This window comes from Salarias fasciatus, chromosome 22 (genome assembly GCF_902148845.1).
Source record: "Salarias fasciatus chromosome 22, fSalaFa1.1, whole genome shotgun sequence".
In the NCBI taxonomy this organism is placed as follows: Eukaryota; Metazoa; Chordata; class Actinopteri; order Blenniiformes; family Blenniidae; genus Salarias; species Salarias fasciatus.
The window spans coordinates 7,026,642-7,049,538 of NC_043765.1; the positions used below are offsets into that span (position 1 = coordinate 7,026,642).

Here is a 22,897-nt window from a genome sequence, read left to right on the forward strand (position 1 = left end):
GTGTGTGTGTGTGTGTGTGTGTGTGTGTGTGTGTGTGTGATGCTGAAAGATCAACACGATGCAGCGGAGGCCAGATAACCCAACATCTGCAGGACCACATTCAACTGTAGACCCAGTCCTTCTCCAGATGTTCACTTTTAGAATTTTAATGTTAATTTCACAGCAGAAGCTTCATTGAGTCAGGGACATGGCTGTTGAGTTACAGTAGAGTCTGAATGGAGTGGGATGGAGGTACGTGATCCGCTATGGTGACCCCTGATCTGTCTCTTCCTTAACCATCCATCTTTGGTGCACAGCAGTCCTGTTAGCGGCCAGATTTCCTGAGAAGAACACATTTCTACTAATTAAGCATCATGACTGGTACGGCTCTCAGACATTATTAGTTGCTACAATAGGTGTAATATCTGTTACATTCAGCTTTGACTACAGTTTTAGAGCTGACTTCCGCTTTATTAAAACCTACTAAAGTGGAAATTTAAATAAGGAATTTATTGAAGGCTTTCCTGTTCATATTATGCTGAAATAGGTTTCTAGTTCTCTCTGCACAGTTAAAAAGAAACTTATGAAATAGAGGTGCTTCAGTAAAAACTAACGTTATCCCTGCGGTTCACAATCTTTTCACATAAAATGCTTTTTTCATATTTTGGATTGAATATGTCAGTTTTAGAAGCAAACGTTTAGTTTATATCTTTAGACTTGTTAGTTTTCCCATTTTAGTTCTGTGTTGATGTCAAATGTCCAAATTGGTGAATATTTACATGGGATATTTTAACATGGACATAAATCATGTTTAATAAGAATATGGATTGTCTACTAATCACAGGAACAAAACTTTTAATGGAGCCCAGTAATTGGCTGCTTTGAGAAAACGTCTTTACTTGTTCAGTCACCCCTGAAGTAGCAAACAAACTGCATTTCGATGGTTTTCTTTTTTATTCCATAAACACGCACATTTGAATAAAGCACCGGATGTCCCATCACGGCTCCCGTGTTTCCCGCTGCGCCTTTTCTCAGTTAAGTACGGTAACCTAGCAACGCGACACTTTACGTCAGGAATCATCCAGAGCGTTTTACGACACTGTCCCCTGCTGCCACGCCCCCTGTTCGCCCCTCCCTCTGTTTGTTTGCCCCTGTCGCAGCTCGCTTTGCGGGCATGTTTTTTCGCTATGGTTTAGTTTTCTGACTATTTTAACATGAGATGAGTGTCTTCGACTTGTTTCGCGGCTTCTTCGGGGTCCCTGGGGGGCAGTACCGCGGCCACAGGTGAGTGTCGTGGTCAACCAGCAGCTGCTCGGCTAACTGAAGCTAGCACGAGTTCCGTCAGTTAAGTCAGAAGAAAGCTCCATCAATAATAAGATTATTTTTTCTGCCAGGAAAACCACAGGGGTCTCTTAGCTAAAGTGGCTGCTGTCTTGTTTAGAACCGTTAATACGATTGAGTGTAAAGTCTATTACCGAAGTGTGGTGAACTGCTCCTTTATTTAGATGTAATCTATTGTAAAGATCTGTCCACGTTCTGTTGTCCCAAGTCGAGTTATAGTGATTAATATGGATTATACTTTTATTTTTCTTAACCAGGGACCCATTCTTCGACACGATGACCCACGACGATGACGACGAGGACGATGAAGACGAGGGGATGTACTTTGACGGGTTCCGGGGAGACCACCAGGACCCCTTTGACAGCGCCTGGAGGTTCGGCTTCAGCTTCGGTCCGGACGGGATGAGGATCCAGGAGCCCCCGGTGTTCGGACAGGTCTTCAGGGAGATGGAGGAGATCTTCTCCCAGCTCGGCCACTGGGACGGACACTCACAGCTTGGACACAGAGGTATGGAAGCAGAGTCAGGACCCCTGTGTGAGACAGGCTGGGGGTCTTCAGCTTCACGTGGACCTGAGCAGGTCTGCACAGGGCTCAGGGAGGGGTCAGAGGGCATTATGTGTGTGGCTGTGGAGGCAAGTTGGGTTATTTCTCAAGCTGACATTCAGTTATCTCATCCTCACAAAACTGCTAATTCACAAAATGATAAGCAATCATTGATGCATAAAGAAATAGGTGGTGAAATAATACACACACTGACTCAAACCCAGAGCAGACAGTAAAATAAACAATCAGGAGTAAATACGCTGTATAGTTTTCGTGGTCGTATTTAGAGGTTTTTGTGGTGTTCTTCTCTCGCTTGTGGTTGTTTTAAAGCATTTTTGGTGTTTTTGTGGCTCTTTCTGTTTTAAATCTTTGTTGTGGTATTTGGTCTTTGTGTCTCTTTGTGCTTTTTCTGTTCTTATTGTTGAACTTTCTGCTTCTCTTTGTGGTGACTTTCTGTTTTATTCTTTACTTTTTGTCACTGAGCAGCTTTCATGTTTACTTTAATTTTTTATCTTTATTTCACTGAGACTGAGGTCTCAGACAAATTTTATGGCTAAAACTAGAAAGAAGAGCATATTTGAAAGGATGTTTTTTAATTATTTATTTAAAAAAAATGTCAGTGAGCTCAAACTGTTTCTTTATAGTTATTTATATGTAGTTGGATTCTTTCTTGTTTTTGTTTTTTTGTTTTTTTTTTTGCCTTTTTAGTTGTTTCTCTGGTCTTTTTCTATTTTCTGCAATTTTTTTGTTTTTATTTTTTTAAGTCATCTACATATGTTTTTCCTTTAACCATGATTTTAATCCGATTGTGGCTGTTTGCTTCACATTTCACAGTTTCTGTGTTATTTCGAGCAGTGAGGCGTGTTTCCCCGGCGGTACGCTCACTCAGTCCCCCGTGTGGTTTCAGACGTTCCCGGCGTCATGCCGGCTCCGCCTCAGGAGGGAGCAGAGAAAGGCGTGGACAGATCCAGAGGGAACCCGCTCAGAGACTTCATGCTCAAATCCCCTGACAGCGACGCCCGGCGCCGCACCGGAGGACCCCCCGGCGACGCCAGCCCTTCTGAGTCTCCAGACTTTTCACGCTCGCCCTATCACGGCTGGACTCCTTTTTCCAAGGTCATCTCTCCTTCTCTCTCATTTAATTCATCAAAGTTTGTTTTGTTTTTTCTTCTATTTCTTCCGTCATCATGACAGATCTGTAATTTCCTCATGATGTCCCTGCAGTTTCATGACATTTGGAGACAGGAGAGTCAGAACCCACCAGAGGACGCCATCAGAGAGGACGTAGGTGGGGGGAAGTTTTCTGCTTATCAGTAAAACAGAATCGAGGTGAGAGTTTTGATCTGATCGGACTGATTTGATGTTCTCACACAGATCTGGACTCTATAGTGCAGTCGGGAGGCCTGGATCAGATCCTGTCGCCCCCTGCAGGCCGGGCACCGAGCGAGCCCAGAGCGCGCTCCTTCTTCCAGTCCGTGGTCGTCACCAAGGTTGTGAAACCAGACGGGGTGAGTTTTTTTTTTTGTTTGTTTGTTTGTTTTTTTCCACATTAAACACCTGATCATGCAGAGTTCAGTTAAAGTAATTTTTTTTTTCTTTCTGTGGTCAGACTGTGGAGGAGAGGCGGACGGTCCGAGACGGACAAGGCAACGAGGAGACCACGGTGACTCGCTCCGGGGGTCCCGGGGCCCTGCAGGGTCCGGACCCTCACACTCCTCCTCCGGTCCTCCCAGGTCAGCCCCCCTCCTCCCCCACTGTCGTCTCACCGCAGCCTGAACCTCACCGCCCCTCCTCCGGCTTCTGTTTCCCTTCCAGGTGCTCCGCGCCACTTTTCAGACCTGAGAGATGATCAGTCGCTATTCTCCAAATTCTTCGGAGGCTTTAAATGACAGGTGAAGGGAGGAAGAGCCCCTGGAAAGACCAGCGAAGGCGTTTGTTCCCTGAAATCAGGTGTTTTCTCTGAAGCTGTGAGTTTGTGTGTTTATTGGACGTATGGAGACGCATGATTTCGACACGTTAGATAAAGTTCTGGCTATTTTAGGCTCAAAAATCAGACTCCAACATGAGGATGTAGGGTAGAAGCTGCAAATCAATTCAACAAATCACAACACCTGCAACCAAAACATCGTGTTTTTTTCTTTTTGTAACGTCCTGTAGGTCTGACACTGTGAGCGAGTGATGAGTGAAATAAAGAGTTTCATTATATTTGCAAACTTGTTTGAGTCTCTTTTTATTTTTTTGGTGTCCTGTCCAGCAGCTTAGCCCTTCATGTTGTGGAATTTATTGATTTCTTAGCGATTTTGAAAAAGAGGACTATTGTGCCATTTAATCAGATGGTAGAACGTTCAAAGAAAACAATGATTTTATGAAATAAAATTTAAAAAATGTTCAAAAGAAAGAAAACGCCACTGCACTTTGCACCAAAACGCTCCATTAAAATCAGCCTTATGTTCAGATCATAGTCATTTTCATTTGCAGTCGTTTAGTTTTCATGAAATTATAAATGTTTTGATCACATATACTTTGTGCCACAACCAAGAAAAACTTGAACATTCAAGTGTAAAGGTTAATATGGCACCGTGTTGCCTTTCCGGCTCACTGAAGATGATCTGTCTGTGGTTCTGTTACCACTTGATTGAAGGATTTAATTCATTCTTTACTTCAAAATTCAACACCAAATACTGATAATGTGAAGAAAGTTTTGTGGGGAGCCCGAAAATATTAGTATTTGTGAAAGGAGCCCAGTAGAAACCATTCCAGAAGTTTCCAGTGTTAATTTAAGTTGATAGATTGAAACATAATTTACAGTTTTATCTTCCTTTGTCTTGCTCGTGTTGTCAACTCAGCAGATTTTTGACTCTGAAGGCGTGAATGTCAAACTTTACATGGTGAAAAGATCATGTATAAAAGTGTATGAAATGAAATTTATAAGAGTGTGTAAAAGAGAGAACCAGTGAAACAGCAGGGACAATTCCAGCCAGTCAGAGAGGAGATCACAGTGGACTTTGAGTCGAAGGAATTCATTCATGCTGCCATTTCACAGAGTATAAAAAAAAAACTGTGTGTGTGTGTGCATACCCACAATAACCATCAAATCAGCTGAGCCGTAAAGTGTGTGACGTGTGTTCAGGGTTCCAGTGTGAAAGTACAAACTCTGCAGACGGGCAGACGGGGAGAGAGCGTCCCGGCTGCGAAAGGCTCGCCCAGCGCTGGACGTGATGGAGAGGCTGCTGAAGAAGTGTCAGATCCGCAGCCAGCTGGTCAGAGAGTGTCTGGCTGAATGTCTCGGCGTCTACGTCCTGATCGTGAGTGTCTCTCTTCAACGTCTCGACAGTTTCCAAACTCTGAAAGAAGCTGGATTAACTTCAGGGAGCAGATCAGGGAGTTTATCAGACGCTTTGCTCCTGCAGTTCCATGTTTGCTCTCTTGTTGTTGGAGCAGCTGGTGAATCTGCACAATGGGTAACGGAGGACTTTGATCGGTGCAGTCAGAGCCGGGTGACAGACAGTCGCCGGGAGGGAAGAGTCTCCGCTGGTTTTATCTGGAATGACCATCACACCTCGCGTTTACAGCGCAAACCATAAAGCAGCAGTTTCCTCTTTACAGATTCATAAACCAGCAGATTGCGTCGTTGTGTAGATGTGTGTGTCTGTAGTGTAGTGTGTACTGCCGGAGCCGTTCCCGTTGCATAATGAGGATCTGGTGTCCCTCCAGCTGTTCGGATGTGGCTCCGTGGCTCAGGTGGTCACCACCCGGGACACTAAGGGCCAGTACCTGTCCATCAACCTGGGCTTCGCTCTGGGGGTCACATTCGGGGTCTTCGTCTCTCGAGGAGTCTCAGGTAAGAAGAACCGGGACGGGAAGAGCATTTCCAGGCCATTACTCTTAATCACACTCATTAGATAAAGTCCTGTTGATAAGGAGTCCGGGCTGTAAATGATTCAGACAGAAATCTGACAGTTTTGTTGGTTTTTGTGTTTGTTTCAGGAGCTCATCTGAACCCCGCCGTGTCTCTGAGTCTGTGCGTTCTGGGGAAGCATCCCTGGAAGAAGCTCCCCTTCTACACCTTCTTCCAGGTGCTGGGAGCGTTCCTGGCTGCAGCCACCGTCTGCCTGCAGTACTACGGTGAGGAGAAAACACACCGCTCCCCCTCCAGTGTCTTCACCATGAACCTCTCCGCCTGCAGACGCCATCCAGACGTTCAGCGGAGGGAAGCTGGAGGTGACGGGTCCCAACGCCACCGCCGGGATCTTCTGCACCTACCCGGCAGACTACCTGAGCGTGTGGGGGGGCATCGTGGACCAGGTATCAGATCGGCGTCTCAGTGTAAACCCTGATCCGGATGGAGGATGGATACTCTCCCTCGGCCTGCAGGTGATCGGCACGGCGGCGCTGCTGCTGTGCGTTCTGGCGCTGGGGGACCGCAGGAACACCCCCGTCCCCGACGCCCTGCAGCCGGTCCTGGTGGGGGCGGCCGTGCTGGTCATCGGCATCTCCATGGGCAGCAACAGCGGCTACGCCCTGAACCCCGCCCGGGACTTCGGGCCCCGGCTGTTCACCTACATCGCCGGCTGGGGGCCGGACGTGTTCAGGTACGCCGTCTCACCCGCCGCCGCGGCCGCGTTCTCCCTCTCCGCCACGCTGAGCGTCTGTATTCGACTCGCCCCCCCCGCAGGGCCGGAGGCGGCTGGTGGTGGGTGCCCATCGTGGCCCCCTGCCTGGGGGCCCTGCTGGGCTGCCTGGTGTACCAGCTGATGGTGGAGGCGCACCACCCGCCTCCCCCGGCGGAGCGGCAGGACGGCCGCCAGGAGGACGTGGAGGGGAAAGCAGACGTGGAGATGGAGTGACTGGAAGCAGAAGGAGAGGAAAACGGAAACGGACTGAAGTCAGTCTGAAGGTCTGAGCCGAGGAAAACACACTGTGAACTGAAAGACTGACGCACTGCATGGACTGTGTGTGTGTGTGTGTGTGTGTGTGTGTTTGTGTGTGTGTGAGCTGTATCCGGTCAGTGTTGCTGTGATTATGAGGAGCAGGCAGAGTTATGATTTTTACAAACTAACCCGATGTTTAACCTTTAACCTCCTGCTGAATCACTTCTTTTACCTTTTTTTTTTCAAAACGATTTCTAAAAGAGGCACATTTTATTTTTATTCTCCCAGAAAGGGTTTAATTTAATTTTTTATTTTTTTATGTTATTGCAAATGTTCGAAAGTAAAAGATCTATGTTTTTGTTTGTTCGAGATCCTCTTTTCACTTGTGAGGAAAATTCTGTCGAACAATAAAAACCTTTCATGTGATGAGCTACAATAAAACATCTGACGTTGCAAGAAGAAAAAACATTTTATGGCTGAAAAGTTTTATTTTACGAGTGAAAATGACATTTCATGTAAGGGTTATGCAACTAACGCTGGAGAGAGATTCTGTTGAGTTCATCTTTTTCCTGTTAAGGAAATTATTTAGTTTTAAATAATTTGTTCCCGAAGAGAGAAAAAAGTGGAATTCATCGCATCTGGTCCGATATCAGCAGGAACAGGCGGAGTGACGGACTCGCTTCGTCTGTTTTTCAACATTTATTTCCAAACAGCACAAAAAGTGTATGGCATTTCAGCAAGCAGACCACAACCATGGAAAAGAAAATGACATGAAGTTTCCACTACTGAGCTATATAAATATGATATGACATATAAAAGATACAAACCCAAAAAATAAAAATAAAAGATAACGTCCACTCAGAGGCCTCCGTCGCGTGACCGCCGAGGCCGTTTTTTGTTTTTCGTTTTTTTTTTTAAACATACGAGAGAAATGTGAGTACAGCAAGCACTGAGTCTGTCCATAAAAAAAGAACCGTCTCAAAGAGATAAACGTTTGTTTTCATACACATTAAGACGACACGACCCCCTCCGCCTCTCCCTCCGCTCTGTAATTACAACGTGGAGCTGACTCCGTGTGGTGGTGGGGGGGGGGGGACTCTTTTTTTTTTTTTTAATTATTAATATTCTTTTTAAACTTCAAATCGTTTTTGGAAAAAAAGGGGACAGTACAAGTACAAATACTATACGTTATTCACATTATCATAGCAAGTTACTAAAACCAGAACGCTTTCGTTTAGTGTCATTACATGTATTTACAGGGCAAAAGGTCAAACACGTAAAACTACGGGCGGGAAGCCTCGATCTCTCTTCTTCTTCTAGCTGAACGATTAACAACATCACAACTGATTCACGGCGCCTTCCGAGGCCTTCGCCGCGCGTCTCTGAATTGCACTAAAGTCTAGAGAGATTCCACGCGACCGACTCGCACAGAGACCAACAGCAGTCGTGTGTTTCTGTATAAATAAATAGATTAGCAACGTAAAAGTCAGTGTGGGAGTCTCCGGGCCGCAGGTTTCTCTTCCTTCATGCTTCTGCACGTTTCCATTGGACGTCTTTTTTTTTTTTTTCTTTTTTCTTTTTTTCCGTTTGTATAAAGTGACCTGAAGCCTGAAAACTTAAAAACAAGCGTGGACTGATAAAGACGCGACGTAGAAAACACAGCTGTCGGGGGTACAGTGGGAGGTGTGTGTGTGTGTGTGTGTGTGTTACACAGAGAAACAGGCAGGTGGCTACAGTCAGTGCAGAGTGAGGGGGGTGGAAATGGGGAAAAAAGGACGCCGTGTTTGGGACACAGTATGGCGGATATTGAAATGCTTTTTCCACGCGGGAGTCTAATCGAACATGCAGATACAATCGCACAGAAGAGGGGAGCTGTCTGTGGCAGCCGGGGGGGGCGGGGGGGGGGGGGGGTAGGCTGCACAGGAGCAGCTCTGTTTCATCAACATTCATATTCTACAGCCTCTCTCTCTCTCTCCTCCTCCTCCACGGTCCGTTCGGCCTCGCGCCGCCGCCCCCCCCTCTACTGGGGCTTGTCCGTCTTGTGCGCGGTGAGGAAGGCCATGCCGTGGGTCCTGAAGTGGGTGTTGAGGTCCGACGCCTTGTCGAAGCGCCGGCCGCACACCTTGCAGCTCAGGTTGCCGTCGGCGTCCTCGCCCGGCGCCGGCGGCGGGGAGCCGGCGGGGGAGCCGTCCGGGGAGCCGTGGGCGCGCGGGGCGCCGCGCTCGCCGTCGCCCTGCGGGTCCCGCACCCGGTGGGTGATGAAGCGGTGCCGGCCCAGCGAGCCGGCCGAGGCGAAGCAGACGCCGCACTGCAGGCACTGGAAGGAGGCGGTGTCGCCCCGGTGCTGGGGGATGTGGCGCTGGAACTCGGCGCCGTCCTCGGTGGTGAAGCCGCACGGCACGCAGCGGAACACGCTGTCTTCCTCCTCCGGCTCGGCGCCCGGCGGCGCGGGGGCCGCCGACCCCCGGGTCCTCTTGGCGGGGCTGGGGCCGGCGCCGGCGCCGGCGCCGTCCTCCGTGGAGTTCTCCTCCTCGTCCCCCGCCCGCCCCGCCGGGGGGCCCGCCTCCCCGTCCTGCTCCGAGGAGCTCCCCGGCCCCTCGCCGCCCGTGGCCGCTCGCTTCCTGGTCATGGGGGGGCCCTGAGGGCGACCGGAGAGAACAGCTTTTCACACCAAATCCCTTTTTTAATGAATGAATATATTTATTTTCTATTTTCCTGATGATTCAATAAAAACACACAAGCTTTTCACTTGTTTTTAAGATCTGCTGTGACTCAGAGCGACCTTTGCAGTGGGTCAACGGTTACCATGGAAACGGCCGAAACTCGGTGTCGTTGACACAACATATCCATGAAGAAACGTATTGATTTCCACCTTTTTTTTTTTTTTGTTTTTTTTGTTTTGTTTTTCAGAACTATTCCCAGAAAAAAGCAGCAGTGGAATAAAGTCAAACATTACATAAGAACACAGAGGAGTTCATTCAGAATTATTTGAAGTGATTTTCTCGGTTGTAAATCAGTCTGTTGTAACTTTTTCATTCTTAAACTCAGATAGTTGGTTCTCTTCAAATCCCCTAAGGCACAATTTCCTTTGTGTCGTGTTTCTGTGTTTCTTGATTGATTGATCACTATCTGCTATATATGTTAAATATTAGATGAAAAGAACACCCATTATTTTAGGATTTTATTTACAGATTCCTCCAGGAAATATTTGACCAACTGAACCCTGCAGACACGTCACCACCAAACTTCCAGTAGTAAATAACTGTGAGCGCGCTGTGCCGACTCACCTGTCCGTCTGTGGACCTGTGATGGAGCCGGATGTGTTTGTCCAGTAAGAAGCGGCTGCCAAAGGTGCGTTTTCCTTCTGTGCAATATCTGGAATTGAAATCACACAAGATTGAACTCGAATCACCCAGGATCCACCGCCGCCGCCGCCACACCACCTGGAACCCCGGCCGTGACTCACTGGCAATGGAAGACTCGCTTGTTGCCCTCGTGGATGACGCGCTCGTGGCGCCGGAGGCTGGAGGATGTGCTGAACGTGCCTCCACAGATACGGCAGGGGAACTGCGGAGAGAAACACCCCGCAGACGTCAGATCTCTGGAGTCTACAAACCCTCCCTCTGCTCCGGGGCCGTGGCGCGTCGGCGTGCGGGGCGCCACCTTGCCGTGCTCCATCTTCACGTGGCTCAGGTAGTCGTCGTTGTCGGTGAAGGTGCTCTGGCACTGCGGGCAGGTCCACTCGGTGGGGGCGCTGGGGGCGGCCGAGCTGGAGTGGCCCCCCGGGGCCTCGTAGTCCGCGTCCGCGTCGTCGTCGTCGTCCTCCTCCTCCTCCTCTTCCTCCTCCTCCTCCTGCTCCCGCCCCCAGTCCTCGCCGTCCGAGTTGTCGGGCTTCCCGGAGGACTTGGACTTCTGGCCGGGGGGTCCGGACAGGCCGGCGGGGGCCGAGGCGGGATTGGAGGCGTCGGACTGCGACTCCTGCTTGGCTGAAGGGCCTCGGTGGGCCGTCTGAGTGAAACAACAGACCAAGTTTAGCCTCCGCGACTTTTCATTTCCGCTATTAAAAACACACTTTCTGTTCTTGGTATAGAACTTAGGACGAGGCCTCCGACGGGAAGCCTCCCAAAGGCCGATCCAAGATTTACTGTATGCCTCGGTTGACGCCACATCCACCGGAGGACGCAGTGAACGGGCAACACATCGAGGCAAAAAGACCCAGAGAGTCCCGCGTGCGCGCTGACACACCTTGATGTGCTCCATCATGGAGCCTTTCTGGGCGTAGAGCTTGGTGCAGTCAGGGCACTTGAACACGTGCACTTTCTGTTTGGCTAAATGAGTGTCGAAGTGCATGTACAGCAAAGGTTTCTGGGTGAAAACCGTGTCGCACATCACACATTTGTAGATCATCCTGTGAGAGAGAGAGAGGAGATAAATGAGAGGTCAGAGAGGAGGCGTTTCGGTTGGAGGCGTCCGGGTGGAGGCGGCGAGCGTACTTGGCCTGTCCTCCGGTCAGCGTGGGGTGCTGGGTGCTGATGTGGCTCTGGGCGCTGGGGGAAGACTTGAAGGCCATGGGGCAGCTGGGGCACTTATGGAAGACCTCGCAGTGAGCAGTCTGAATGTGGGACTTGATGGAGTTCAGGCCTCCGAACACCACCTGGCAGCTGGAACACCTTCGCCGCAGAAGACACAACGCATTGGAACTCCGCTACAACATGACAACGCTACGTTCCGAAAAACTGCAGCAAAAACTTACATAAAGTCTTCATGAGAAAATAAAAACAAACTTACACTCCGATTTTTTTCTTCTTAATTTCAAATAATTCGCGTGTTTGTGGCTCCAGACAAATTGTATTTGGTGGAACCTCCCTATCGCACTAGACACTGACGCACCGCGGCGCGGGTCTCTGCACCTGTAGCCGATGCGCCGGGCGAAGTGCAGACAGGCCTCCTCCAGGTGCGTCTGGAAGCTGGCCTGCCGCGCCGTCCCGCCGCACTCGGGACAGACGTGAGGCGCTCTGTGCTTGTGGATCCTCTGGTGGGCGGACACGGCGCACGAGTTGGGGAGCATCATGGGAGGCGAGCACTGCATGCACGTCTGAGAGGAGGGAACAAAGCAGGCGTGTGAGATAAAACTGCTTGAAGATGTTGTTTTCAGGGAGCTTTGAAGCAGCAGCGGGACACAAACTGTCCGCTCGTCTCCAAAACTCACTGAGTTGGGAGCAGCTCTGATCTGCTGGAAGTGTGTGACCAGCTCGGCTTTGCCGGAGAACTGCGTCTGGCACTCCGGACACTTGAAGTTGTTGTACTGCAGCCCCTCGGCCTTCTTGCAGGGCAGCGGCATCAGCGCCTGGGGGCCCTGAAGGGCGCGCCGCACCGGCCGCGGCTGCGCCGCCGCCGCTGCCGGCGAGGACGAGTCCTTCAGCGGGCTGGAGCCGGCGGAGACGGACGGGGCGCCGGGCGTGGCTGAGGGAGAGGAGACTGGAGGAGAGGAGGACGAAGAGCAGATCAGGCCTGGTCAGCCGCAGGTAGAGAACAGAGGAGACAAATGGGAGGTGGTGAATGAGGATGGCACATGCACGCTTTTCAAGAATGACATCAACACTTTGAAAACTTTTCCAAATCTGAGAATAAATATCGCATACATTATTGATCTCTCATCATTCAGGTAACTTCAACCACAGTTTTTTTACTGATTTAATTCTGAATAACTGAAACGGTGAGAGAAAAAAATAACAGATTCATCAACCCATGGAGCGGTTTCTCACCACCGATGGGCGTGATGTCCTGCTGGCCGATCATCTGCTCCACGGTGACCGGCCTCATGACCAGGTGGGAGCACTGCATGACCAGGCCGCGCTCCTTGTGCTCGCGGGCGTGCAGCAGCAGGCTGCACTTGTTGAAGAAGGCCAGCCTCTTCGCACAGTGGTTGCAGGTCACCTCGATGCGCAGCGACCGCCGGTCGTAGTGCCGCGCCAGCGAGCGCTCCAGGGCGAAGGCGTCGCCGCACTCCAGGCAGCGGTAGCCGGTGGCGGGCAGCGGGAGGCCCCACTCGGGCGGCGGCGGGGCGGAGAGGTCGGGTTTGTAGCTGGGCAGGAGGTTCTTGCTGTTGAGGATCTTGTTGAAGGCCTCCACCAGGCTGGACTGGCTGCGGGAGATGACGGCGCCGGTGCTGTTGACGATGGAGGCGGGCTTGTTGGGCTGCAGCGCGCTGCTGATGATGGCGGCGGCGGCGCCGCCCCCGTTGGCGGTTTTGTTGGTGGCCGAGCGCACGCTGATCCCGCCGGCGGCGACGGAGAACTTTGGGGAGGAGGTGACGGCGGGGGTCACGGGCAGAGCGGCGGACTTCGTGATGCTGACGGCGGTGGCCGAAACCTTGGCCTTGTCTGACGCGGCCATCTTATTTTGCACCTTGGTGGCGGCGGCGAGCATGACGCTGCTGGCTGCCAGCGTGGACACGGGCAGGGCGTTGAGAGCGCTCACTTTCTGGGACGCAGACGTCACGTGGGCGGAGGAAGCCTCCAGCTTCTGGCCTTTCCCCCCCAGGACTTTCCGCTCGCCGGCTTCACCCTTGTCCAGGCCTTTCCCCGCCGCCGCGCCCTTCGGCGCTACTCTGGTGACAGTCCTGGTGATTCCGCCTGTCGACGTTTTGATTGTTTTGATCCTGACTTTGAGCGGTCGGGACGGAGCTCCCGAGGCGGCGGGCGCAGCCACGCCGGCTTCTCCCACATCGGAGGACGATGGCGGTCTGGGTTTGCCGTCACCCACCTCCATGCTCTCCTCGCCGGTTCTCACAGTTTCTGCTTTGTCCGCCTTGTTATCCACAATCCTGTCGATCCCATTCCCCACCTCCATCTCCTCCTCCTCCTCTTTGGGCTCCCGCAGCTCGGCGGGGGGCGGCGTGGACGCCACGGCGGGGCTGGAGCACCTCTTAGCTGCGACCTGTGCGGTTGATTTTGGCATTTCCGGCTCGGGGCTCTCTGGCGAGTCTCTCTCCTCGATGACGTGCTCCGGATGCCGGTCCTCCACCTGGGGGCTCTCCGTTGAGCCGGACTGGGGGGTCGCCGAGGTCAGAGCCGCCCCCGACGGGGTGTCCCCGGGTTTAGGCTGCGGTGCGGAGGAGGACGAGGGCTGCGCGGAGACGGAGTCGGACTTGTATCGCCGGCTCAGCTGAGTGCACGTGGGGGAGTCCGGGGTCTCCTGGATCACCAGGGGACTCCCCAGGTCAGGGTCCGAGTCGTCCTCCTCCATCTGCTGGGGCGGAAACCCAGCAGGCCCGCTTTTGGGAGCTCCGTTAAAAGGCTGAGACGAGTGCAGTGGGTGTGACGATGGCGCCGATGGTGGAGCAGACAGCAGCGGCTTGGAAGGGGGGAAGAAAGGCGAGGCCAGCCCGACGGGGCCCGCGGCGGTCAGAGGAGACGCCCCCGCCGACAGAGAGGAGGACGAAGGCAGCGACGCTTTGACCCCGTCGGCCCTCTCCTGGCCCGTGTCCTGCTGCTGCTGGTGCTGCTGCTGCAGCAGCTGCATCTTCCTGGCCCGGCCCACCGGGTCCCCGGAGCCCTGCGCCACCAGCGGCTTCAGTCTGTTGAAAATGTTGCCGCCCTGCTTGTGGGACTTGGCCGAGCTGGCGCCCGCGGCTTCTGAAGACACTTTGGGGGTGTTGAGCGACCACGGCGCCCCGTTGGACTGGGCCTGGCCGAGCGGGAGAGGCGTGGAGACGCCGGACGCTCCGAAGCCGTTGTGGTTGAGAGCCTCCGCCTCGGCCATGCCGGGAGCGCAGGCGCCGAGTCTGGGGCCCACGTCGACGCCCGCCATCACGTCGATGGGGACCTGGTCTGCGGCTCCCTCCGCGCCGTCCATGGCCTCAAGGCGAACCTTATTCTTCACGATCACACTCACGATGGAGGTGTCCCCCTGGGGGTCTGAAGGGCTCGGCGGTCTCAAAGATGACCCGACGCCCACCGCACTGTCCGGCTTCCCCAGGGGGGCACCCGCCGCCCCGTGAGGCCCCTCCGCCTCATCTGGCGCCGACTGGATGGCCTCTTTGGCATCTATGTCAGGAATATCGAATGCTGCCAACAGGTCATCGAAATCTGGGGTTTTCATGTCCCCCATGCCGGGATCAACTCCTGGAAACACACAAAGTCACAGGCTGATGAGGCAGAAGGCAAGAAAGTACACAATTATGTACAGTCACTTATTTTTGAGGCAGCAGTGACACGAAATATACACAAAATGAACAGCAGTAGAAAACATATGTATAGTAAATGCAGCATAAACACTACAACATGCTGACAGAAAACAACAAAGAAGAAAAAGATTTGGTTCATCTTAAGAGCAGTAAAACTGACATTATGAGTACAACAATGCAGCGTTTTCAAACCCAAAATGCCACATCATGTGATACGACGACGGATCTCAGGGCTCAGAGGGATTATTCTATTCTAAAGCAGCCTTCCACACTTTCTGCAATGTTTATTTTGGCTGCGTGAGGAAAATGTGGATCGAGATCCTCAGTGACATAAAAGGGGTAGTCGAGGCTGATCACAATAGAGAATGTTTACAAAAGCTAATGCAGGCGCGTCCTGAGTTATGTAAATAATAAACCAAAAGCAAATCTGATGAGATTATTATCACGGTTACTCTTTAAAATCTGAGCCCGAGGGACCCAGAAACTGGATGAAATAACTTCTGTTGACATCCTGGATGACAGTGAGGTGATGATTGTTGTGTTTAATGCCATAGACACTCAAGATGCTGTTGACGGTAGGAAACACAACCAACTGTCAGTTCTGAATCTGATGCTGGTTTAATATTCCTGAATATTAGTAAATGTCATCAGAAATGCCCTGAATCACACAGATTTAGGTGCCTATGCGTGCTTTCTTGTGTATAACTGATGTGCTTCTTTATTTCTGGCTGCTGACCCTCCCCTGAGATTCCCTTTGGGAACCTGTGATGTCAGTGCCGAGGGGGAATGAAGAAGGGGGCAACGGTGCATTTTAATGATCAACGTTCACAGCAATCAAAGACAAGCAGTGTCCATTTCAGTCCCGAAACACCGTGCAGGGGCAGCGCGCGGGCTGCTGCGGCTCCACGCCCGGTGCCTTAACGGCGTCCGCCGGGGAGAAGCTTGACAGGCTCCGGCGGGTTAGCCGCTAGCTGCTAGCGCGCTGTTAGCGGCGGCGATCCTGCAGCCAGCCAGCCGCGCTCCGCTGGCTGGAAGCGGCTCTGATTTTAACATGAATGGGAAACACTCCTTTCAACCGCGCGACCCGGGGATTCGCGCCGGGGTCCGCTCGAGACGCGGCGCAACCGGCGGGGGGAGGAGGGAGCGTCCTCCCGAAAGGCGACCTAACGACCGAGGCTGCGCTGGCTAGCTGGCCGCGGAGCTCCAGCCAACACAGAAGGGAGAGAGAGGGAGAGGGAGAGAGAGGGGTCATTTAGCTAACTAGCTAGCGCTCGCCATTAAAAAGCAGCCGCAGCGCGCGTGCCGAGGCTCGGGGGTGACAGCGGGAACATCCCGGTGATCGCGGGGTCGACGATGCGACCGGAAAGAGCGCCCGGGATGTGGATTTTCCTGTGATTTCTCTAGTATTTTGGTTGTTTACCTGGATGTGCGATTCCCGACTATCCGAGCTCGTTTTCAGCTGAAAATGCTGCGCTTCCCGTCACGTGACCCCAAGTGTCCTATCAGCCTCAGCTCGCGCTGGAAAAACGCACGGAGGATGCTGCAAGCGACACGTATATTCTATATATTAATGTTTCTGCTTGAAAATCACATTAAACACACCAGCAACCCTCAACACATGACCGGTTGCAGAGCTGCTTTAAACTGGAACTGTGCATGCGTTTGTTTTTCTCTTCTAATCGTCACCGGCGCGCGCACTGTCAACAACGTGAAGCATCAACACAAACAAAACACAATCAGATATTTACACATCTCTTTTATTGCAAAAAAACACAAAGACGTGACAGAAGTGTTGGTAAGTGTTCATTTAAAAGTCTGTCACCAGAAATCCGTCTGTTCTGTCAGGATCCATGTAGAGAAATGCAGGGTTTAGAGCACAGGCCCACATTACATTTTTAACATGGTGTCAACGTTCCTGGGGAAATCATAAACCAAAGACATCACATCAGGGTTTTTTTTTTCTTTTTACATTTTATTTAATGTTGATGCCTCCGAGTAATTATGACAAAAGGGTGGTAATAAATGTGAGATTGCTGACATGCAGGGATTTGCATCAGCAGTCTTTAATATGTTTAATAAATCCTGTAGTAGTTGGAAATAGTTCGAGTTTTCCTCCTGTTTTCCCAACTCATTTCTTCTTCTCTTCATCTTTTTTGCCATCTGGCTTGTTTCCTGTCTGGGAGGCCAGGGAGCCCATGGCGTTGCGGATGGCCTCGTTGTTGGGGTCGACGCCGGGCAGGTTCTCCAACACGCTCTGCAGGAACTCCGGGTCCTGCATCACATCGTAATCGTCTTCCTCCTGTTTGATTATTGCAGAAGATAGAGTCAGTTCTGATGGTATACAGCCCCTCCTTCAAATCTCGTTCTTCGACTCCTCCCTCAGGAAGAGTAGGGGTGAAAGAATGTACACTATGACCATGTCACTCAATATTTTGTCTTAATTTTTGTCCAAAATTCACTGAAAATTTTAATTTCTTGAAGAGAAAACGCCATAAAGGATCATGGCATTTGTCAAATTTCATAAGTACTTTTATGATTTTGAAAGAACAGCATCAATCTGCATATTCTCATTACTTTCATTGAAGTAAACTCAGGATGCTAAAACAGCACAGTTTTCTTCCTCAGTTCATTCACAAGCAGATCCAAGTTTTATTTTTTTTATTTTTTTTTTGAAAGTGGGAAATGCCAGCAGCTGTCCAGCAAGTGAACCAACAAATATCACAAGAATGTATGTGAAGCGGGCTGATTTTCAATCTTCACTCCCGGCCAATAAATGATCCAGAGTCTCTTCTTCCTGGTTCTATTTTCAGGAAGGCATGCCCCAAACCAGCTGCTGTTGGAACCACGAGACCTTGTCAAAGCGGTTTGTTCCACTTTCAAAGGTGCAGTGGGGGAAAGCAGTGGACCAAGGCAAACGGTCGGCCTGGTGTGGAAGGCCTTTTCAATTGATCCCTGGCTCAAATGTGCCTAAAATGACCATCGTCTTACTTTTACATGTGAAATCGATGAGTGAAGACTCACCTTGGCTGATTCTGCTGTGTCCATGGGGGCTCCTGTATCCATTTCACCGTACTCTGTTCACAAACAGGAAAACTGTCATCCACCAAACACACCAGGAAGACAGTGAATGCTGTCTACAGTGTGAATTTTGTGAATCTGAAGGAAACTTTGGGGCAACTCACCTCCTCCAGCAAGAGACATCTGCATAGCGTAGGCTATCTGCTCCTCCTCCGTCATGCTGCTGAAGTCTGGAAGCACCGCTGCGCCGCTCTCGGGCTGAGAAACCGACATCTTCAGTAAGGCCTCCTCCGATTCTGACACAAAAAGAGGAACGGAGGGGGAAATCATTCAGCCCAAAATTACAGTAATCTGCGATGTCACATAGCCGGGCCCGTCAATCCTTCACTCACCGTCTGCGCTGGGTGTCGGCATGCCGGCTTCGGCAGCAGAGGCGGCGGCGGCTCTGCGGGCCTCCTCCTCCTGCCTCTGTCGCTGCTCCTCCATCGACACACGCAGGGCCTGCAGGAAAGCACAAAGACAACACAGTGAGCAAAAAACACTCCAGGAAATACACAATTTCACACAGCAAGCTGCACTTCTAATATTCTGGCAAGTACTCGCATGAGATTTCACTCAATTTCACCAAATTCAAGTTCAGCGTAACAGAGATATTTAGTTTTAATGAATCATGAAATTGCTTTTGACAATTTTTATTATTCTGTCACGCTGCATTATGAGAAGTTTCTACTTATGAATGAATCAGTGACATTCAGATGTAGAAACAACATTGTGTCAGCATCCATAAAACATCTAAAATTGCAACTCTAATTACATTTGTACAGAAGCAACAACAACAAAAACAAATCACAGTGTTTTATTGTCTACTTTTTTGAATGACCGAAGGGTGAGGGGGAAAAAAAAAACAAGTTATCTGGCATTTTCCATACATTCACATAATTCTTACCAGGGCCAGCTCTGGATCTGCACTGGGGTCCACGCCAAACTCAAAGTCACTGGCTCCGAGACCCATCATGGAGCCTCCCTCGCCGGCCAGAATGGGGGAGGACAGCAGGGCGTCGGCAAGACTGGGCCCCGGAGGGACTGTGACCAGGTGGGAGCCCGTTCCCTCCTTCCCATTTAGAGTATTTATAAATGCAGTCAGCTTTTCTGTGTTTGCTTCCTGAAGGAACATTAGAGACGGATGGAAACTACAGTTAAAAAAAAAAAAAAAAAAAATCTGTTTGAAAGCACAAGTGAAAATGATGTGGAAAGGAAGAGATCAAAACTTAGAAAACAAAACATTAAGCTCTTTACCTCCTCTCCAAAGTTGATGATATCCACATTCACTTTCTCTTTTTTCAAGCGCTTTGCCAACTTGACAAGCTGAAAAAATGAGCAGATTGCAACAGAAACACAACGAAAGTTAAAAAGAAAGTTGCTGAGAAGATAAAGGATATCCAAGTTAAACTGTATGAACATTTTTTGAGAGATCAGCACTAACTATATAACACTAGACCTCATGCTTTGTCAATTATATTTCAGTGGAGTATTGTAGGAATGTTAAACATATGAAAATGAAAATGTGTAAATAACAAAACTCACATCTTTCTCGTTATCCTCTACAGGACTCCCAACAAAAGCAATGATCCTCATCTTATGGTTTTTGCCCTGTCTGTGCTTTAGAGCCAGCTGCGCAAGAAAGCAACAAACAGATTTCAGAATACTGCTTGAAGAAAAACCTCAAATCAATGACAGTATTTTTTTTTTTTAAATAGACTCTGAAGCTGTGGGTTACACACATGAGCCACTCTGATGCCTGTGCAGAAGCATATCTTCCCTCTGGGCTGAACGGCGTGGAGTTTGGACAGGATGCGGCCGGTGTCTGGTGTCAGCGTAGTCAGGACCTCACAGTTACTGAGTGAGAAAAGAAGTTTGCGTGAATTTCACCTTCAGCTTCATATACAAGTCAAGTTTAAAACACAAAAAGCAGTTTACAATGGCAAATCGATCCATTATCAACAATCAGATGCACATTGCCCTAAACACATCATCCAGAGACAATGCACTGAACTGATGAGCATCAATTCATCTCGAAACATCCTCAAAACTGCACCTCACTGTCTTTACAGAGTTAAATGAGTTGCTGCCTCGCAGCCAGATGATATATTTTTTTTAGCAGACCACCATGCTTACTTTGCCATCGTGATGAGGCCCACGTTGTTTTCTGGGTTGCTTCTTGTTTTAGAGTGACACACGATGTTGACAGCATCTTGCTGAGCCTGTAGCCTGGTCGGTAGGAAGTCTCCGTTCCTCATGTACTCACTGTTGTCCACACTGACGGGAAAAAGGGACATTAGCACGCCACATAGCCAAACAGCTAGCCCATTTAAGTTTACAACGAGGATCAGAAACCTGCTCTTAGTATGACTTTTCATTACAATCAGTTCTATTTGGGAACACTAAACACACAACATTCTAAGTTTACTAAAGGTTATTTAAATGTTTGTCAATAAAAACACTCATTTAGCACGGCTTGCTAACTTTAGCATGTTTGTGACAGCTTATTAGACACCGGCCAAAACAATCAAATTATCCGTGTTGCCAGGTAATAACAGAAAATGAAACTACAAAACAGCTCAAAGTGTTATATCCGAACGAGGTCTCATGCTTTACAAGTGAATAATTTGCCAATGAACAGAGAAAAGAAACGCGAACTGAAGCTACAATGACTCAGCCTGCTGAGCCTGGTTAGCCAGCTAGCCTGTTAACCGTAAAACACCAGCTCAAGGAGCCGGGAAACTTCATCCATGTCCCGCTCTAAAAGCTACTTTATCCACCAAATAACCAATATGTCTTCAGACAAATTCTTCAAAAAACAACAACGATGTAAATACAGAAATTTGAGGACTTCTTACCAGACCATCGTACTTTCAAGCCCCATTTTGGAAAGTTCTTGTTGCTCTCTGTCGCCTCAAAACAAGCTCGCAGCTGATTGGATAAAACTTGAGTAAACTGACAGCTGGTTGGTCCAATCTGTCTCCTTCAGTTTATAGACCGGAGACAATAGAATAAATCATTTCAAATTTGTATAGTTATCAGTTTTTAATTTTACTATAAAACTTTTGTATCTCACCTATTCATAATACTATAATTCTAAAATAAATTCTGGTCTAATTTAATCAATGTTCAGAATCAAAAGGAACAGAAATACTCGTTTTGAAACATTTAAAATTTCTGCATAACAATCACAAACTATTCACATTCATTAAGATTTTCAAATGACAAAGCTACTTTAGCACAAAAATTCTCTTACAGTATGTTTCATGTGGATTGACGGAAGCTCAACTGAAGCAACAAAGAACCAAACCAAAAGTTTTTTTTTTTTTTTTTTTTTTTTAATAATCTCAGGTACACATGTGAAAAACATGGCATCTCCAAAAGAGTAAGACAGAGAGTGAACTTGTATTCTGTGAAAAAGGCATTGCTGTGATTTTTGTAAACGCATAACTGCACACAATTCAAAGTCCAGTTACATTTACAGATGGGAAAAACAGTGAGAAAACAGTTCAATACAATCATCACTATTTTTCTTTTTACATTATTGTCTGCTGAGAGTCCATCACCATTAATAAGCACTTATGGAAATTAGGGCAATACATACAGCAATAAATACTATAATAAATATGAGTAGCCACAGGTTTGGTTCACAGGCTGCATGTGTGGATTTAGAACAAGGCACAAGTACGCTGGGATTAAGGAACAACTGACAATATAACACAAAAGCCAAGAGGAAGGAAAATTATTTATCAGCCACAAGTGGCAATTGCATACTTTGGGTATCTTTAGAAAAGTGTTGATTAATTGAACATATTGCACAGTTTATTCATTAAGGACTTGCATTGTAAACAAAAATAATGTATAGTAGAAGCTGTTTTCAAATTTTCTTTTTGTTTTCTAACAAAAAATACTGTACTTTCAAACTGTAATTTAATATGCCAAAGTCACAGCATCAAGTTCAAATAGAGCACACACGGCCTTGGGTGCAAAGACTGAGCAGTTTCACGTTATAAAAAAGTACCTTTAAGACTCAGGTTTGCAGACAAAACCAGGATTCTGTTAATGTGTTGAGATAATCTCACTTGTAAGTTTTCAGCCTCACCATATTTATCACAGACAATCAGATATTAACATGTTAATCTGGTCTTTACTAGTGCATCTATGAGTGTCTGCAGAAAGCCTAAGATCAGAAGAACAACGCTCCAATAAATCATCTGCAGCAACAAAGGTTAATTTAGGATTAAAGTGAATAGAACCAGTAATGTTGACAAAAACAATATACAATTATTATAAGGTAAAGGCAACACCTCACAAATCAGTATAAAAGAAGTAGAATCTCTGATATTTTGCAGCCTGTGTAATTTTCAATTTACAGTCGGAAAAAAAAAACAACTTAAGACATTGCAGTGTCACCGTTGTGTCCGTTTACAGATCCAACACTAACCACCTTTAAGAGAACTCATGATGACGAAAGAAAAGTAATAATGCACAAAACTTTGATCTCTCCTGCATGTTTTAAACGACTAAGAAATCTTTTGTGTGGTTTAAATGTAAAACATAAAGTGGTAAACAAAGAGATACACACAGAGTAACACCATTCACAAAACCAACACAAGTCTTAAACTAAATGCACACATCAGCAGGTCTGAAAGTGCTGCGGCTGCAGCCCTGGACCATCAGGTCGTGTGTACCGGGAGTCGCTTAATCGACTCAGCTGCAGTTCCCAATCGCACTTGTATAAACAAAATATAAACAAAGACAATGACATGGGGGGGAAAGAAAAGGTCCCCTCAAAATTGTTTCCAGAAACACATTTTTAAGATTGCTCAATAAATGAGCCAGTATACATGGACAGGGTCACCTTTTCAATATACTTGTTGATCCCAGGAAAAACACAAAAAAAGCAACCTGCATGCA

At 48.7% G+C, this 22,897-nt stretch overlaps 4 protein-coding genes and 1 non-coding gene across 10 annotated transcripts; 2 read left to right on the forward strand and 3 right to left on the reverse strand.

Annotated features, from left to right (window-relative positions):
• Positions 1 to 1,082: 1,082 nt before the first annotated feature.
• hax1 (HCLS1 associated protein X-1) lies at positions 1,083 to 3,782 on the forward strand. The gene is made up of 7 exons (XM_030120483.1): positions 1,083 to 1,263; positions 1,578 to 1,828; positions 2,772 to 2,980; positions 3,089 to 3,152; positions 3,239 to 3,372; positions 3,474 to 3,597; positions 3,680 to 3,782. The coding sequence occupies exons 1-7, from the start codon at positions 1,199 to 1,201 to the stop codon at positions 3,751 to 3,753; spliced, it is 921 nt and encodes a 306-aa protein (XP_029976343.1). The 5' UTR covers positions 1,083 to 1,198; the 3' UTR covers positions 3,754 to 3,782.
• Positions 3,783 to 4,592: 810 nt separating this feature from the next.
• Positions 4,593 to 6,935, forward strand: aqp10b (aquaporin 10b). 4 transcript variants are annotated; one of them, XM_030120445.1, is made up of 6 exons: positions 4,593 to 5,169; positions 5,579 to 5,705; positions 5,852 to 5,989; positions 6,051 to 6,169; positions 6,239 to 6,456; positions 6,540 to 6,935. In XM_030120445.1, the coding sequence occupies exons 1-6, from the start codon at positions 5,083 to 5,085 to the stop codon at positions 6,709 to 6,711; spliced, it is 861 nt and encodes a 286-aa protein (XP_029976305.1). In that variant the 5' UTR covers positions 4,593 to 5,082; the 3' UTR covers positions 6,712 to 6,935. The 4 variants fall into 4 exon arrangements, with proteins under 4 accessions (XP_029976305.1, XP_029976304.1, XP_029976302.1 ...); XM_030120444.1 differs by having other exon boundaries at positions 5,852 to 5,981; XM_030120442.1 differs by having other exon boundaries at positions 5,852 to 6,169.
• Positions 6,936 to 7,419: 484 nt separating this feature from the next.
• znf687b (zinc finger protein 687b) lies at positions 7,420 to 16,407 on the reverse strand. 3 transcript variants are annotated; one of them, XM_030120440.1, is made up of 10 exons: positions 16,344 to 16,407; positions 12,501 to 14,861; positions 11,921 to 12,213; positions 11,646 to 11,830; positions 11,229 to 11,405; positions 10,981 to 11,143; positions 10,399 to 10,743; positions 10,202 to 10,302; positions 10,023 to 10,110; positions 7,420 to 9,373 (listed from the first exon to the last, which is right to left on the reverse strand). In XM_030120440.1, exons 2-10 carry the CDS (start codon positions 14,845 to 14,847, stop codon positions 8,756 to 8,758), a joined length of 4,317 nt encoding a protein of 1,438 aa, XP_029976300.1. In that variant the 5' UTR covers positions 14,848 to 14,861; positions 16,344 to 16,407; the 3' UTR covers positions 7,420 to 8,755. The 3 variants fall into 3 exon arrangements, with proteins under 3 accessions (XP_029976300.1, XP_029976299.1, XP_029976298.1); XM_030120439.1 differs by having other exon boundaries at positions 11,945 to 12,246; XM_030120438.1 differs by having other exon boundaries at positions 11,921 to 12,246.
• On the reverse strand, positions 10,809 to 10,943 carry LOC115381022 (small nucleolar RNA SNORA13). The gene has a single exon (XR_003930393.1). It is a non-coding gene; the product is annotated as a small nucleolar RNA SNORA13 (small nucleolar RNA).
• Positions 16,408 to 16,662: 255 nt separating the features above from the next.
• Positions 16,663 to 20,887, reverse strand: psmd4a (proteasome 26S subunit ubiquitin receptor, non-ATPase 4a). Its single transcript, XM_030120671.1, has 10 exons — positions 20,839 to 20,887; positions 20,117 to 20,257; positions 19,723 to 19,837; positions 19,526 to 19,612; positions 19,238 to 19,306; positions 18,888 to 19,103; positions 18,334 to 18,442; positions 18,106 to 18,237; positions 17,945 to 17,997; positions 16,663 to 17,222 (listed from the first exon to the last, which is right to left on the reverse strand). The coding sequence occupies exons 1-10, from the start codon at positions 20,862 to 20,864 to the stop codon at positions 17,052 to 17,054; spliced, it is 1,119 nt and encodes a 372-aa protein (XP_029976531.1). The 5' UTR covers positions 20,865 to 20,887; the 3' UTR covers positions 16,663 to 17,051.
• Between the last annotated feature and the right edge of the window lie 2,010 nt (positions 20,888 to 22,897).

Coding starts and splice junctions, on each gene's coding strand:
- hax1 (XM_030120483.1), top strand. CDS start 1,199: ATGAGTGTCTTCGACTTGTTTCGCGGCTTCTTCGGGGTCCCTGGGGGG. Junction 2,981..3,088: donor GCTGGACTCCTTTTTCCAAG/GTCATCTCTCCT, acceptor ATGTCCCTGCAG/TTTCATGACATTTGGAGACA. Junction 3,373..3,473: donor AGGTTGTGAAACCAGACGGG/GTGAGTTTTTTT, acceptor TTCTGTGGTCAG/ACTGTGGAGGAGAGGCGGAC.
- aqp10b (XM_030120442.1), top strand. CDS start 5,083: ATGGAGAGGCTGCTGAAGAAGTGTCAGATCCGCAGCCAGCTGGTCAGA. Junction 5,706..5,851: donor CGTCTCTCGAGGAGTCTCAG/GTAAGAAGAACC, acceptor TGTTTGTTTCAG/GAGCTCATCTGAACCCCGCC. Junction 6,170..6,238: donor GGGGGGGCATCGTGGACCAG/GTATCAGATCGG, acceptor CTCGGCCTGCAG/GTGATCGGCACGGCGGCGCT.
- znf687b (XM_030120438.1), bottom strand. CDS start 14,847: ATGGGGGACATGAAAACCCCAGATTTCGATGACCTGTTGGCAGCATTC. Junction 12,247..12,500: donor GGACATCACGCCCATCGGTG/GTGAGAAACCGC, acceptor GCGGCTGACCAG/GCCTGATCTGCTCTTCGTCC. Junction 11,406..11,645: donor GCCCGGCGCATCGGCTACAG/GTGCAGAGACCC, acceptor TCTGCGGCGAAG/GTGTTCCAGCTGCCAGGTGG.
- psmd4a (XM_030120671.1), bottom strand. CDS start 20,864: ATGGGGCTTGAAAGTACGATGGTCTG. Junction 19,613..19,722: donor CAGGCATCAGAGTGGCTCAT/GTGTGTAACCCA, acceptor TTTCTTGCGCAG/CTGGCTCTAAAGCACAGACA. Junction 19,104..19,237: donor TCATCAACTTTGGAGAGGAG/GTAAAGAGCTTA, acceptor ATGTTCCTTCAG/GAAGCAAACACAGAAAAGCT.